The following is a 14826-nucleotide window of genomic DNA, read 5'->3' on the forward strand; positions in this document are numbered from 1 at the left end:
CTGGCTTCTGCAACAATATTCAGGCCCTAACCCTGCAACCTGATACAAATAGGGTTGCCCGTGATCCCCACTGGACAGGGCAGATGCCATTCATGGTAATGGTGTCCAGCCCAGGAAAGCTGTCAATCCTAGATCCAAACGGAGCCAGGGGGAGGCAGGGGGACGGATGACACCCACACACATGGCTGGGGAATCCCATTGGTGCAAGGTGATCTGTAGCTTGATGAATCCTGAGGGAAGAATGATTCTTACAACTCTCAATACATTCTCAGAGGTGTAACTCCCGCATTCGCTCTCACCACTCCCTGTAACCTAAACCCTGGATTCTTGTTTTTCCACTCCACACCCATCTCACAAAGTGGGTTTTACCCACGAAAGCTCATGACCTACTCAATGTGTTAGCCTCTAAGGCAGTAGTCCCCCACCTTTTTCAGTAGGCCCAACCTTCAATGAGACAAACAATTCCACAACACACCAACTTTTTTCAGCTAAATCAATTGCTCACAAACAACACATTTGCTCACATTTACTCCGGTTACAGTCTTACTAGAGAGGTTTGCAACATGGTAATGCATACAGCAAGCTAAACAAGGATCAAACTCACTGATGTTTCAAATCCACCACAGAATACCTAGTCAGACTGTGAATACAGATACATTTTCAAAATCCACTCAAATGCCATGCCAGGGACGTTGAGTAAACAAGTAACCACTGAAAGCAGCTCTCCTCCCCTCCAGCGCATTTGAGCCGAGACAGGGCAGTTTTAAACCATGTCCCAGCTCCAACAGGCTTCCACCCTCCATCCCTCCCGCTTGGTACAGCAGGGAGCGAGGGAGGGCTCTCCCCCAGCTTGTTTGGGCTGGAAGCAGCATTTCAGCTGCATCCCAGCATGAATGGGGTCCTGCGAGGGTCTTCATTTCCCTTCACCATGGCAAAAAGCCACCATGAGGGAACTGAAATCTCACACCAGCTGGGACTCAGGTCGTCAATTCCTCCTCTCCTACCTGCAAAGAGCCACAGTGAGCGGAAGTGATGAAATTTCATGGCACACTTGGAAAGTGGTGTTCCGTGGCATGCTGATTGAAAACCACTGCTCTAAGGTGCCACAGGGCTGTTTATTATTTGTCAATATATCGTATGCAATAACAGCCAACAAAAGCAAAGGTATTTCTTCATCTGCACCATGCGTACAATCTTTCCTCAAAACAAGGTTAGTAAATAACAATTTTGTCTTATAACTGTCCCTTTAAAAGGTATTATATTTTTAAACTTATTCAAAATCCTCTCTCAGTTACACCCTGGCTATATCTTCACTATATTACAACTTGTATAAATGAGGATGTAATAGTATAAATCACTGAATCTGCCCCTCTACTTATGATGATACCTAAATTTAAAAAAAAAGTAAAATTGAAATCCCCTTACCAAAATCTCCCCCTTCAATCAGATGTATGCAGACAGTTCATTGTTTGGAAGGATGCTCATGAGTTCTGTGGTGCTGGGAATGGCATTCAAAAACAGGAAAGGACTTTATTCAAATATAAAGTCACAAAGAATTACCTGGACTTTTCAAATTGATCTGAGAGAAAGAAAGATCATTTTGGAGTACTTATTATTCTGATTGTGCTCTTTGGTAAAGCCAAAGAGGCCATTAGCAATTTCTAATTCTGTATCATGTTCTTAATCATTCATACATCCCTTCTAGAATGAGACTGGGGTATTGTTTACATTCAACTCTGGCTTTTGCTTTATGTAAGTAGATCTGGCAGACTTAAAGTGGCTCCAAAGATGAGAAAGACATTCAGTAGTCATCTGAGCTACTTTTTAAAAAGGTAATTGTGCCTGTGTTAGGAATTTACACATAAGATCCTTCTAGGCGAACATTAGATGACACACCTCCCATATCTTTAATATGTGGCTAGTTAGCGCACATTTTTGATTCACCTATGCAGTTATGTATACCATACTCACTGCTGCAGAATCTGAAGATCATTCCTTTATCGTCTTCCCATTCTGTCTGGAACATACCTGATTAATCTCTGATTCATTTTAGTACTTCCAGGGAAAAGGGAGGTGTTTTTCCTCCTCTAAGTTCCACTTCTGCAAACTTTGCCCGAGCCCTGCTATTCAAAGAGGGTTATGTCCTTCTATGTACAAACACAAGTGGGGGGGCGGAGAGGGAGGGAAGAGATTCTGCAGATCAAACAAAAACAAGTCCTTAGTAGCTCCAGTGTATACCCATTGTCCAACTACATGCACCATGACACGTGAGCAAATTCTGTTCCTGTGTATGGGTTTGCACAGGTATAACTGACTTTAAATTAGTAAATAATTCTCCCTTTGCTATGTTGGATTTGCAGAACTAACATAAGTAAAAAAAAGTAAATCTTTTTGGCATTTAAGTAAGCAGATGTTCCAAAAATGTATAGGAAGAAAAGCCAATGAGTAGAACAACATTTTTGAGTAGCTTTTCAGAACAAATGCAATTCAGCTTGCATTTTACATTACGTTATTTACCACACCTGCTTAGAGGCCTGAAGCGAGTGTCGTAGGGTGGGATAAGGAGACTACATCTCTATGTGCCCCTGAGATAGGGCAGACTGGTTTCAGGGGGTGCAGAGAAATAGGATCCTCTTGTCCCCCACTCCCCAACACCCATCGAATGGGTCAGGTGCATCTGGATGGCTCAGCCTGTGCACTAGTAAACTTGTGAACAATCTGTACCTCCCGCAAGCACGGTGTCTCCCAGAGCTCCTCAGGCTGGTGAGACTCTGTATTGTCCTATACTTAGGCTTGTGCCTAATAAGCCCAATCAAGCTCAAAATAAAGAGGTACATCCCGTTTAGCTCACTATCGCCTACTGGCCATGATAGTGCTGGTTGTGCACTAAAAATACCCTGGTGACAACACAGCAACTTTTATACTGTGCTAATGCATTGTGAAAATTAGCCTGTTACTTCACCAGTGAGTACACTGTGGGAAGATGTTCTGAGGTTCTAACTGTCCCTACGGAGAAAAGAATTTGGGGATATGTCCCATACCAACATGGCCACAAACTGCACATAAAAGTTGGAGGGTGAATGAAAGCTACTGTTGTTCTCAGGTATGTGACGGACACTGAATTGTACAATTAAATATAAATGTCTTCCTTCGTATCCTACACTCTATTTGCAACTTACTGAAGGAGAATATATGCTAAATTACTTTGTCCTTCCCAATTTTTCCAAGTATCTTATGCCGTGACCAAGTGGCAGGCAAGGCAATAGGAATCAGTAAGATGTCTTCCTACAGATTTGCCTCTTATGTAAAATTTAAACCTTTTAGCTATCAATGTTTCTGGCACTTTTGTATATGAAAATAACCTTCAAATTATACATCTATGCACTACTGTCTTGACTGTTCCTCTCATTTTATCCTAAAAGTGTTTATTTGAAAGCCTAACCTTTTGAAATAGTCTTCTGTTTAGGCAGTATTAGGAATTCTACCTACCACTACCATACAACATCAAAATGCAGCACTAACAATTACAAAAATGACTATCATTCTTTAGAGTCTTAATGTGCAACAACACAGGCACCAAGTTTTTCTGTTTGGTGTGGCACTCTCAGGCACAGACCATATCCTGCAACAACTTACCTGGGTGCTCCAGTCTACACAAGAGAGCACTGCCATGCGTGTAACATGAAGCACATAGGTAAGCCTTCAGGATATGTGTCTTAAGAGATGAACTTGCTCTCACTATACAAGCCATTTTAGGCCAGGTCTACACTGGAATCTACTTAACTACAATCGACTTACCTGGCTGTCCTCACTGAGGGAGGTCAACAAGAGCAACTCCTACATCAACCTCACTTATGCCTCACAAGACTGAGGGCTACAGGGGTCAACTGTGGACCCCGATAGTTTGATTTCATGTGTCCCCACTAGGCATGCAAAATCAACCCCGGAAGATTGGCCCTGACTGGGTTGATCTATCATGTAGTGTTGATGTACCCTAAGTAAAGCCTTATTTTGAAGATGTGGCAGGTGAATTGCAACAACTTTGGAGATTGACATTCATTCAAATAATCATACAAAGATAAAGATGCTTATCCAAAGTGCAAATTTATAAAATTAAGCGGCCAGGGTTAAAACAACGGAGTGCGAGAGAAAATGCAAGTCGCATAGGCTCGACCCATGCTAGTAATACCTACCTTACATTCAAGGATGGCAGGTTTGTTTTTTTAACTGGGCCTGATCTTGTGGAATGCACACTTGCTTCAGAAATGGCACTTGCAACACTAGATTCCATGCTTGGATACAGCAGTGTGTAACTCTACTGACACCACTGTAATTGACCACAGCATTTGGGCCACTGTATGTGTCTGTCAGGGATCAGTCAGCACATGTACAAATTTCAGTATCACAGTGAAATGCAATTTAACATGTAAGATTAAATTGTGAAATTATTGTAGTCGGGTGAAGACCCACTGATTTCTAGCTGAAGTAAGGGAAGTTGAGTCTTGCCTCTGACTTGTTAAAATCTTCGTGTTAAATATGCCATCTCTTTCATTGTGACTTCCTATAGTCAAATTCGTTACTCTGATCTGGGAAAAAAGGCCAGATATAATCCAGTCTGAATATTATTTTCTAGAAACAGGGCAGGCGGTGGAGTATTAATTTTTAGAATGGGAAAACTGAGTTTCCTATAGGTTTTTATATTCTCAAGTAGAATGAGTGAGATTTAAAAATTCCCTCATCTGTAATTCTTTTTATGCTTCACAAACAACAAGCAGTTCTTTAGCACCTTAAGTACTAAAAAAATGTATGAGGTCATGAGCTTTTGTGGGTAAGAGCCACTTCCCCAGATTAGCCACACTCATTTTCAGCTGCTTCTACCAGTCTCCAGGGTCTCCACTGCAAAGAAACGTCTAGAAAAAAGGAGAACCAGCCTAATTGCTGCAAAGAGGAGGGCAAAGAGGAAAATTACCAGTGGGAATAGTAAGTGCAACACAAGCAAACCCATCAACACTTCTTCAGAACTCTTTCCCTCTCTCTGATATGCCTTAGAATTACACACACTTACTAACCCTTGACATGCTAAGCAATTACATGGGATAGCCACAAGGCTTTCAGAAAGCTGAGAATGAAGGTTAAAGGTTTACAATAACCTGAGAACACAGGTATACTGTATAAACAGCTCCTGCCATGTCCCTGCTGTTACACTTTTGTCAACTAATGACTTGCCCTTGAGTAAGTATACCAAATGTCAACACAGTTTGATCAATAAAGGTTCTGTCAGATTCTTATATATTCTAAATTACCTAGAAATGAATGAATGAACGAACTCCTATGATTAGTATTGATCTGTAATGGCTAAAAAGGGAGACCAGTCTGGTTTATAATGGCTGCATATACTAGAATCTATTCCAGTTTTCCTACTAACTTGACAGTAAGTGAGTGGGGTATATTTTTCCTGTCTCTTGTCAAATTCTTTTGTTTGACAACTGAACCTTACTAAGTGCTCTTATAAAGCCCTGGAATTTGTTGGAGTGGAGCCTTTTCTCCGGGATGTGGTTATTTCCCTTAACTTCCAGTCTTTAATCCCAACATTTGTGAATCTGATACATAGTCCATTAACCCTGCAACGTATATCCGCTAGGGCATCATAGTTATTATACTAAAATAAATGTTGGTGCTCATGTTGTAACAGCACAACAGTTTTACATAATAAAATAAAAAAGGAGGGGACTGTCTAACTTTTTTCCTGGCTGTCTCCAGGCCCTCTTCATAAATATGGAAGGGAAAGGAAGTTATAAAATGCGTATTATGGGTGGACTGATTTTTATTTTTCCTAGACTACTGGATGAAATTCAAATTTATAGACAGCTTTTTAGCTGTTGTACATCAAAAGAGAATTTCAAGTTTAAGCATACATGAGTGCTATAATGAAAAAAACTTATATAGCTATGTCTGACCTAAACTGCTGTCTTCAGTAATTTTATATACCATTAATGCCTTCTTCTCATATTCTGCTCTGGAAAAACTAACCTTGGTAGAAACCAGTGCCACTGGAATATGTTTCCATTCCGTAGTTCAGTTGAAGCCAGTAACCTAAAGACTGACCATCAACTACTTCAGAGAGGTTAGATACCAACCATTTATTATGGGAATAAACTTTCTACAATAATTGCTCTGGAATCTTCAGTGTTACCATCCTTGTTCCTGATCTTAGGCTGTGTCTACACTGCCTAAATTTTGAGGAGTAAAGGGACTTCGAAGTTGCCCCGGCACTTCGAAGTACCGGTGGGTGAGCTGTGGCTAGAAGCGAGCCGGTACTTTGAAGTTTAAAACTTCTAAGTTGCCACAGGGGGTGGAAATTTGCTTAATGAAGTGCTGCATATGCAGCACAATATGCAGCACAGCACTTCATTAGTAAACACCCTACTTACCATCCTCCCTTCGAAGGAGGGTGGTAGTGTAGAAAAGCCCTTATTGTAGCTGCTACAGTGGAATAGGAAATGTTCCCATATTTACGGAGACAAGGGAGTGGTATGACTCCTTCCACACATGTTAAACCCAATTTAATTGATTACCCAGTTAAAAGCTAGGCTTAATGGGTTAACCAATTAAACAGGTGGGGACGAGGTAGCTGGGGAGGTCGCTCCAGCCCAAATGGGCTGGAGCAGCCCCTGTGCCATGGACAGGGGCTGTTCTGGTCAGGCTGGAGCACCTCCATGCACAATATGGCAGGGACCAGGGCTGGCCTAGTCCTGCTGAAGCATCCCCACCCACAGCGCTGCTGTGGGTGAGGAGAGTTCCAATGTGGCTGGAGCAGCCCAGTCCAGCCTGCCCCTGTCCATGGCAGACACAGGCTTGCTACGAGGCGGGGGTACTCCAGTCTGGCTGGAACAGTCCTGGTCTGTGACATGGGAGCCGCTCATCCCAGGGATGCCGTGGGACAGTGCTACTCCACCCCATCCTGTGGTGACTGCAGGGCTGGAGCAAGCCCGGGACTGCTCCGGACCATACTGGTCACACTTCAACATCCCTAACTCCTTCCTGAAAACTCTGAGGCTTGGCGGGAATATTGCCTCCAACCCAAAGGTGCAACATATAATACTTTGTACTTGTCTAACACCCTTCATCCCAGAGCCACAAAGCACTTTGCAAATATGAATTTAATCAAACAACTATCCCGGGAAACAGAGAAGTATGATCACTGTCTTACGGAGGAGGAAACTGAGGTAAAAGGCTGACGTGCACTCAGCTCCAACTGAAGTCAGCAGAATGTGTTCAGGCTCAGCAATAATGCAAATCATGCTTCATACAACTTGTTTGAAGACATACAGAAGGTCTATAGCAGACCCAGCAACAGAACCCAAATTTCTGTCATCCAAGTCTATGCTTTAACGCCAAGCACTGTTCCTTCAAGACTGAGGAGAAAGGCCATTCAGCCTCGGGAAATGGAGCCCACTAGAAAATCCACCTTCCCTCAGATGCAGCAATGATAAGTCGGGTATAATGAAGAAGTAATGGGATTCCTTAAAACAAAGACTCTCAAGCTGCGGGTCAGAAACCCAAAATGAGTGAAGACCCTATTTTAATGACCTGCTGGGATCGGTGGCTGAAGTCCAAGTTCTCTTCCCACCTGGAGCAGCAGGGCTCAGGCACGCCTTCCCCCCTCAGAGTGGCAGGTCTTGGGCTCCACCCTCTTCTGTCCACACCTTGGGCAGCAGGGCTCAGGCTCTGCCCCCACACCCTCCGCCACCATGATCCCTGCTTCATGTAGTAATTTTGTCGTCAGAAGAGGGTTGTGGTGCAAAGAAGTTAAAGAACTGTTGCAAGTTTCAGTTTAACTGAATTCAAACCTTCCAGCAAATGTGAAAGCTTTGATTCACTGCCAGCCCTTCACAAACTGAACCCTAGGATTCAGCTCCTGAATTGCACCCTAATGGGTTATTGCAGCTCTAGAACTCACACAGAGTGCTTTTTTTTTTTTTTTTTTGGAGACTCAACAAAATATTGTGCATCTGAAATTATAAGACTCTTGCCCATCTTTTATTCTGTAGTGGAGGTCCAAAATAGGTTGTGGAGGTTAAAAATTACCAATGCCATTATAAATAACCATTTTCACATTTTAAACCATTTTTGTTTGTTTTTTTAAACAGCTCCTGCTTGTGAGTTTGCTACCCAAATGTAATTACACTAGTGCATGAGAACCTGAGTGTGAAAGTGAACAACAAGAAGTCCTGTGGCACTTTATAGACTAACAGATATTTTGCAGCATAATCTTTCATGGGCAAAGACCAGCTTCAAGCTTATGCTCCAAAATATGTTAGTCTCTAAAGTGCCACAGGACTTCTTGTTGTTCTTGAAGATACACAGCTACCCTTCTGATGAGTGTGAAAGTGACTCCTGTGAGCATTGTCCAAACTGAATCAACTAGAAGACAATACTGGTGAAATTCAAATAATGAAAAGTCAACTAGATTTTTAATGTGAAAAAACTAATCCAGATAGTACTAAAATACGTAAAGGAATATGAGATTTTTGAGTTAAACAATGGACACTTTAAAGTAAATGTCTCTACTTTACAATAACTACAGAGAGGTAGGCGTGTTAGCCTGTACTCCAACAAACCAAAGCAGCAGAAACGTAGCACTTTAAAAACTAACAAAACGCTTTATTCGGTGATGAGCTTTCATGGGAGAGACCCACTTCATCAGATCAATTTCATTTCCAATACAGACTGACATTTACGAAATTGATCTGATGAAGTGGGTCTCTCCCATGAAAGCTCATCACTGAATAAAGCGTTTGGTTAGTCTTTAAAGTGCTACATTTCTGCTGCTTTGGTTTGTTGGAGTACAGACTAACACGGCCACCTCTCTGCTGTTATTGATTTCCCATACAGATTGGCATTTATGAAATTGATCTGATGAAGTGGGCCTGTACTACAAAAGCATATCACCAAACAAACAATTTTGTTAATCTTTAAAGTGGTACATTTCTGCTGCTTTGGTTTGTTTGTAATTCTACTTTACAATTATCAGAGACGTAGCAGAGTTAGTCTGTATCTTCAAAAACAACAAGAAGTCCTGTGGCACCTTATAGACTAACAGATATTTTGGAGCATAAGCTTTTGTGGGCAAAGACCTGCTCCATCAGATGCATGAGTGGCGGGAGTTTCAAAGGAGGATTTAAAAGGGAGTCTCCATAAAGGGGAGGTAAAGTAAACTTTAAAATGTTTACTTGAGTGTCTCCTTAAATGAACAATGCTCAATTACTTGGCATCCGTTCCATTCTGCTCCTTTGCCAGTGTCAGCTGTCCAGGAAGTGATTCCTTACTCTTAGTCTATTGTGATGAGAAAGGTAATGTGATTAAAAGTGAAGTTTTACCCAAATCTGGTCATTAACACCATCAATCCTGAAGAAAAATAGAATCTATATGCTAGTCTCTTACAATTTGAACCACCCAAAAAGGTTTGATTTTGCTTTTAAATAAGAGAGGATCCTACCATCCTGTCCTTTTACTCAACTGAAGCGAACACAAAGGAGGGCAACATTATGGAATAAAATATCAATGCTTATTTTTCATAAATAACTGTGTAAGTGCTCTATTTGTTTTTTTCAGGACTAGACTCTACTGCCTTTATTCATGTTTACTCTATAAACAGGCCCAATGGAACTTCTAGAAAAGGGAAGTGCTACTCAATATGACCAAGAGTGACAGCATTTGGCGGTATATTTCAATCAGTTTATGAGGTTTTAGCCATCTGTTTATTTAAAATAAATAAATGTCTTAGGTACACAGTATGTTAATCTGAATTTAAGCATTTATGTGCCAACTTTAAAACTGGGGTTAGTTTTTTTGTTGTGTACACATAATTATATAGCTACCTCCATAAGAACACAGAGCAGCTTGCTATTTGTAGTTTGTTTCTTGCAAATAAATGTACAGCACAAACCCAAACCACATTAATGATAACCCTGTTAAATATAAACTAGTATGCAATTATTTGAAACTGCTAACACAAACAGAAAACGCAGGAAACTCTGATTATATGTTCACAATGGCTTCTGAAAAGTAAGTGAAAACAAAAACATAATACAGTATGTGTTGTATGATATTTTTATAGAAAACGATTTCATGTTACTATATAACTCTGCATGTCTAAACATAGAGGACAAGTCTTCCAAATGACCCAAACTCAAGTCTGCCACAAGGGGAGAGGGAAAAAGCAAATACAAATAAATCCTTTGGATACTTTATTTTACTCTCCACCCCCTTCTGACAACTGTGGCCTAACAGCAGCACCCCACCCCCCCCTTCAGGTGAGCTAGTCATTAGACTGCATATGACCAATTTCAATGTTTTTTTTTCTTCTGTGTTATTGTGCTTATAGTGCAAGGCCATATGCAGAGCATTTGGCTCTTTCCTCACCATTAACTGAATAGCAGAAGGTTGCACTTGAATTCAGTCCTTGGGTGTATGTCAGCAGTGTGCATCCTTATGATTTATCTAGTATGTAGCTCTCATATAAGATTAGGAGCCAGTGGATAATTTGTAAGTAGGGATAGTCTAATGGCTGTTCATTGTGCATAATTTACTCTTGAGCCTAAAGGCTAAGCGAGACCTCTGAAAGGACTAAAGTACATAAAGTCGTGCTGCTTTATAACTTTATGATGTGCTTGTGAGATCCTTTAAACAGGTACCACCTGAATTTTAAAGCAGTAGTACAATCAGTGTGGGCTAAATTTTGTGATCCATTACATCCGTAAAATTTCACTATAGTAAGCAAGATTGCACAGGTGTAACTGAAAGGAAAACTCAGCACAAAAGAGGGCACAAGTGATACAAAACTCAGGGTCAAACTTACCAGGCATCCCACTTATACCACAGCTGAACTTAGCCCAAGAAGAAGCAACTGCATGAGAAAACACTTCAAATCTAGAAATGTGAGTATACTGTCAGCACCACATAAGTACCTGGAGAACTCAAAAAGGACCAGTACCTGATTTGTATTATATATTGGATGAGCTGTTTTGGGGATCTCTCTCTCGGCTTTGATTTGTTCCAGTAATCCATTATAGTATACAGACAAACATCAAAGTGAAACCTACAAGGTGCCTTATAACCAGAGCTTTCACAGCATTAAATACTGAGCTGGTTTACTAAACACTGATCTGTGGGGATCCCCCCTCGCTAAGAAATCCTGATTACCTATTAGATTAGTCAATGCAATCTACAAGTCAAATCAAATAATGATGGTATGCAGGCAATGGACAATTTTCATTTGCTGTATCTTCAGTTTTTCCAGGCAAGCTAATATAAAAAGCCTGTGTCCTGGGAAGAGAAACATAACCAAGCAGGCACAAAAATGTGAATGGAAGCACTACAGAACAAGAGGTGTAAGGGTTTGGTAGGAAGAAAAGAGAAGATAAGTTAAGGAATGATACAGATGAGAGCTGAAGAAGTCTATCCAGATCTCTGCATCTGGAAGGAAGATACCTGGTCTATACTATATCCATATTGGCATCTATATCTGCAAAAATGAACCACAGATACCTGTGCATATGAAGCTGATATCTGCAAATTAGCAGCACTCTAGATACAAAATCTACATCCATATTTGCATTTCTAAAAATCAGCCACGGATATCTGCATCCACACCTGCAGATGAGGATACCTGTGGATATAAAGCAGATATACATGGACTTGAAGAGTGCTAGTTATATGGCCCAAGAGTTGCATGCAATGAAAACTAAGAAGGCTCTTTGGGATTTCAGTAAGCCTCAACAGGAGCATTATAGAGCAATACAACTATCATTTATTATGGAGAAGAAAAAGGTGAAGGGAAAGCTTTCTCTTGAGCAGCAACAGAGCAGTGCTGGGAACATACCTCCTTCAGAAAAAAAAAAAGGAAGTCTTATCAAAGGAGGAACAAGGGATGAAGACCATGCCTAGACTGTGAAGCATGGGTTCAAAAGGGTAAATCACCAGCAGCTATTTTATGGGGGGCTTATCCCAGCAACAGCAGTATTGTAAAGAGACCCAAGAAAGCTATGACTACAATTCAGATCAACTCAGTGACAGAGCGTACAGAATACTGAACCATCTGCTACATCTAATTCTTAAAAAGGCTGTTTCTAAAGCAGCCTCTGGTACTTTTATGATCAGTTACCCTTAAGTTGATGAAGTAATGAGAGTCAAAGTCTACTTAACTAAGTCTACCACAGAGACAGAAATAAGTGAGCATGACAAAAAGGGAACGTAGGAATAGCAAATTATGCTGGTCTGGAGAGTATGGTCACTGCCTCCATTTTCTTCCCTATGCACCGTGACAACTAAGCATAGTAAGCCAATGAGGACTATTGCGTATCTATGATACATTTATTCCATAACGCATATATAAATTTGTACGTGGATGCATATTCTTAGTAGACCTCTTTAGAAATATGTAAGCAAGTTAGATTCTTCTCTGTGGCGAAAAAAAACCATTAAAAGGACAAAATAACTAGTAGCACAAGGTGGTATAACATTCACCATAAGTGGTGTCTGTAGATAGAGGACCTGCTTGAGGAGTGAGCAAATCTCTTATTTCATGTATTTTTGGTCATCTTCTCATTGAAGTCAATGGATAACAAGCTCTGGATCTGGACCTTTCAACAACAAGAAGTTCTGTGGCACCTTATAGATGAACAGATATTTTAGAGCATAAGCTTTCATGGGCAAACACCCACTTCGTCAGATGCGTGAGTGCGGGGCTGGTTTCAGAGGGGTATTTAAAGAGTGGGGTCCTAGTAAAAGGGAGGGCCAGAGCTGACAAGATCTATTCAGCAAGGTGGAAATGGCCCAGTATCAATAGTACTTATCGACAGTACTTAGCCTTTCAACAGTGTTTGTGTTAGCAGTCTGCCTAGAAAGCATTCAGAATGATATAAGTCCATTCACAAATGAGAAAGTAATGGGGTAAATCTTTGGATTTATTAAAAAGAAAACCAGTAGTATACTAACGATTTAAAAAAAGCAATCTGGCTAGAATGTGCACGAGTTTAAATCTGATCCATTTACAGAGAGTGAAACTTTGGGGAAAAAAAAAACTTGTCTGTTAATTCACCCGTGAATGCACTAAGCAGAACGACATAGCTAACTCCATAGTACACATACATAATTTCCACATACTAAAGTATTTGATCTTCTCCTGGTGCTGCCATCTGATGGGATGTAAATGTCCACAATACAAGAAGTTTACCTATGGTACTACAATTTACACCTCACCTTTCTGCTTCCCAGCCTTTGTCAAATGGTAATTATTTAAACTGTCGAGCATCTGCTCTACGTGCATGCTAAACGAAAAAAGCTTCGGCTGTGGGAATGTTCAAGGAGGTTAAAGGAGGGGTGTGCACTTAAATTGAAATTTGTGCAGAACTATTACTTACGGCTCACTCATTCATCAGTACTGCAATTCCTAAACTAATAGGTAAGAGAAGTCTTTACACTGGATGGGGAGAAAGGAAAGGGTGCTGATGTTTCCCAACCCAGATCTGTGTCTGAACCTTACAAACTAACACTGCTACCTGTGTCAGCTTGTAAAAAAGGCCAGATTAATGCTAAAAGCAGACGAGTCTGTTCCCACTTAAAGGAGAGGGAGGAACTCAGCAGAGGTGCTTTTGCTCCTGCCAAAGACCCAATGACTTCTGAATAAGTAACAGAAAGGTAGCCAAGTTCGTCTGTATATTCAAAAACAACAAGACGTCCTGTGGCACCTTATAGAGTAACATATTTTGGAGCATAAGATGCATCTGACGAAGCGGTTCTTTGCCCACAAAAACTTATGCTCCAAAATATCTGTTGGTCTATAAGGTGCCACAGGACTTCATGTTGTTCCTAATAAGTAACAACAGCTATGCTGAAGCCGGCATCTGAGCTGATCTTTATCCTGGCCCACTGCACAGATGCTCACGTACCACCAGTCTCCAGAGCAGGGGCCGGGTTGGCATGGGCAGCGGGGCAGGGAGCAGTGTACGACCAGCCCGCTGGTGGCCCAGCTGACATTACACCCGGGGGGAGGGGGGGAGCTTTGCCAAGGCGACCGGGGCTAAGTTCAAGCCCCCCCACTCCCCGCCCCCTCCCGCAGCCTGGCTGCTGTGTGGCTAGTCCCGGCTGGAGGAGCGAGCGACGGGCCCTGCCGGCGCCGACAGGGGTCGCTGTCGCGTGGCCGCCCGCGAGCGGCGCGGGGGGCTGCTTACCGGGACCGCTGCAGCTCCAGGGCGCTGGGGCCGCCCTGCTCCAGGCAGCAGTAGCCCTGCGGGATGGGCCTGGAGAAGGAGACTGGCAGGATTCCCTGAGTGAAGGAGTTGAGGCGGACCCTGCTGCTGCCGCCCCCCGCAGAGGGGGTCCCCGAGCCCGCGAAGGCGGCTGCCGGCACCTGCACGCTGGCAAAGGCATCCTCCTCCTCCTCCTCCTCCGGCTCCCCGGCCGCTCCCCTGGCGGGGGGCGGGAAGGCGCCCAGGCTGTGGCGGGTCCGAGCGCTGCCGCCCGCCGCCTTGGCGGCGCCCCCGCTCGGCTCTGCCCCGCGCTCCTCGGGCGGCAGCCGCGGCCGTCCGTCCAGCGAGATGTTGGTGAGGAAGGAGAGCGCTGCCTGCCTGCGCCGCGGGTCCATGCGCGGCGGCGGTGGCTGCAGCGGCTTCCTCAAGCACGGCTCCGGCGGCGGCTGCAGCGCGCTGGTAGCGCTGCCGGGGCTGCTGGTGGCAGCCGCCGCCGCCATTGTCCGGGGCTGGCTCCTTCCCTGCTCCCGGGCGGCGGCTGGCGAGCTGCGGAGCGGGCGGGTTAGCAGGCCGG

At 43.0% G+C, this 14826-nt stretch overlaps 2 protein-coding genes across 7 annotated transcripts in view; one reads left to right on the forward strand and one right to left on the reverse strand.

The window, feature by feature from the left end:
* CABLES1 (Cdk5 and Abl enzyme substrate 1) overlaps nt 1-14826 on the reverse strand; it is a 125429-nt gene that overhangs the window by 86853 nt on the left and 23750 nt on the right. For 4 of the 6 annotated variants that reach the window (XR_012644439.1, XM_074987298.1, XM_074987299.1 and 1 more), the window contains exon 1: nt 14235-14752. The exons of the other annotated variants lie outside the window; for them this stretch is intronic. Coding sequence is in view for 3 of the 4 variants with exons in the window: in XM_074987298.1 (XP_074843399.1) it covers nt 14235-14752 (518 nt within the window). In the remaining variant the exon portion in view is untranslated. Of the gene's footprint in view, nt 1-14234; nt 14753-14826 lie in introns of those variants that run through there. 6 annotated transcript variants of the gene reach the window in all.
* Nucleotides 14493-14826, forward strand: part of LOC142009367 (uncharacterized) — a 64705-nt gene continuing 64371 nt past the window's right edge. Inside the window, exon 1 of the mRNA XM_074987310.1 lies at nt 14493-14606. The gene's annotated coding sequence lies outside the window, so the exon portion shown is untranslated. The remainder of the gene's footprint in view (nt 14607-14826) is intronic.

This window comes from Carettochelys insculpta, chromosome 2, assembly GCF_033958435.1.
Source record: "Carettochelys insculpta isolate YL-2023 chromosome 2, ASM3395843v1, whole genome shotgun sequence".
NCBI lineage: Eukaryota > Metazoa > Chordata > Testudines > Carettochelyidae > Carettochelys > Carettochelys insculpta.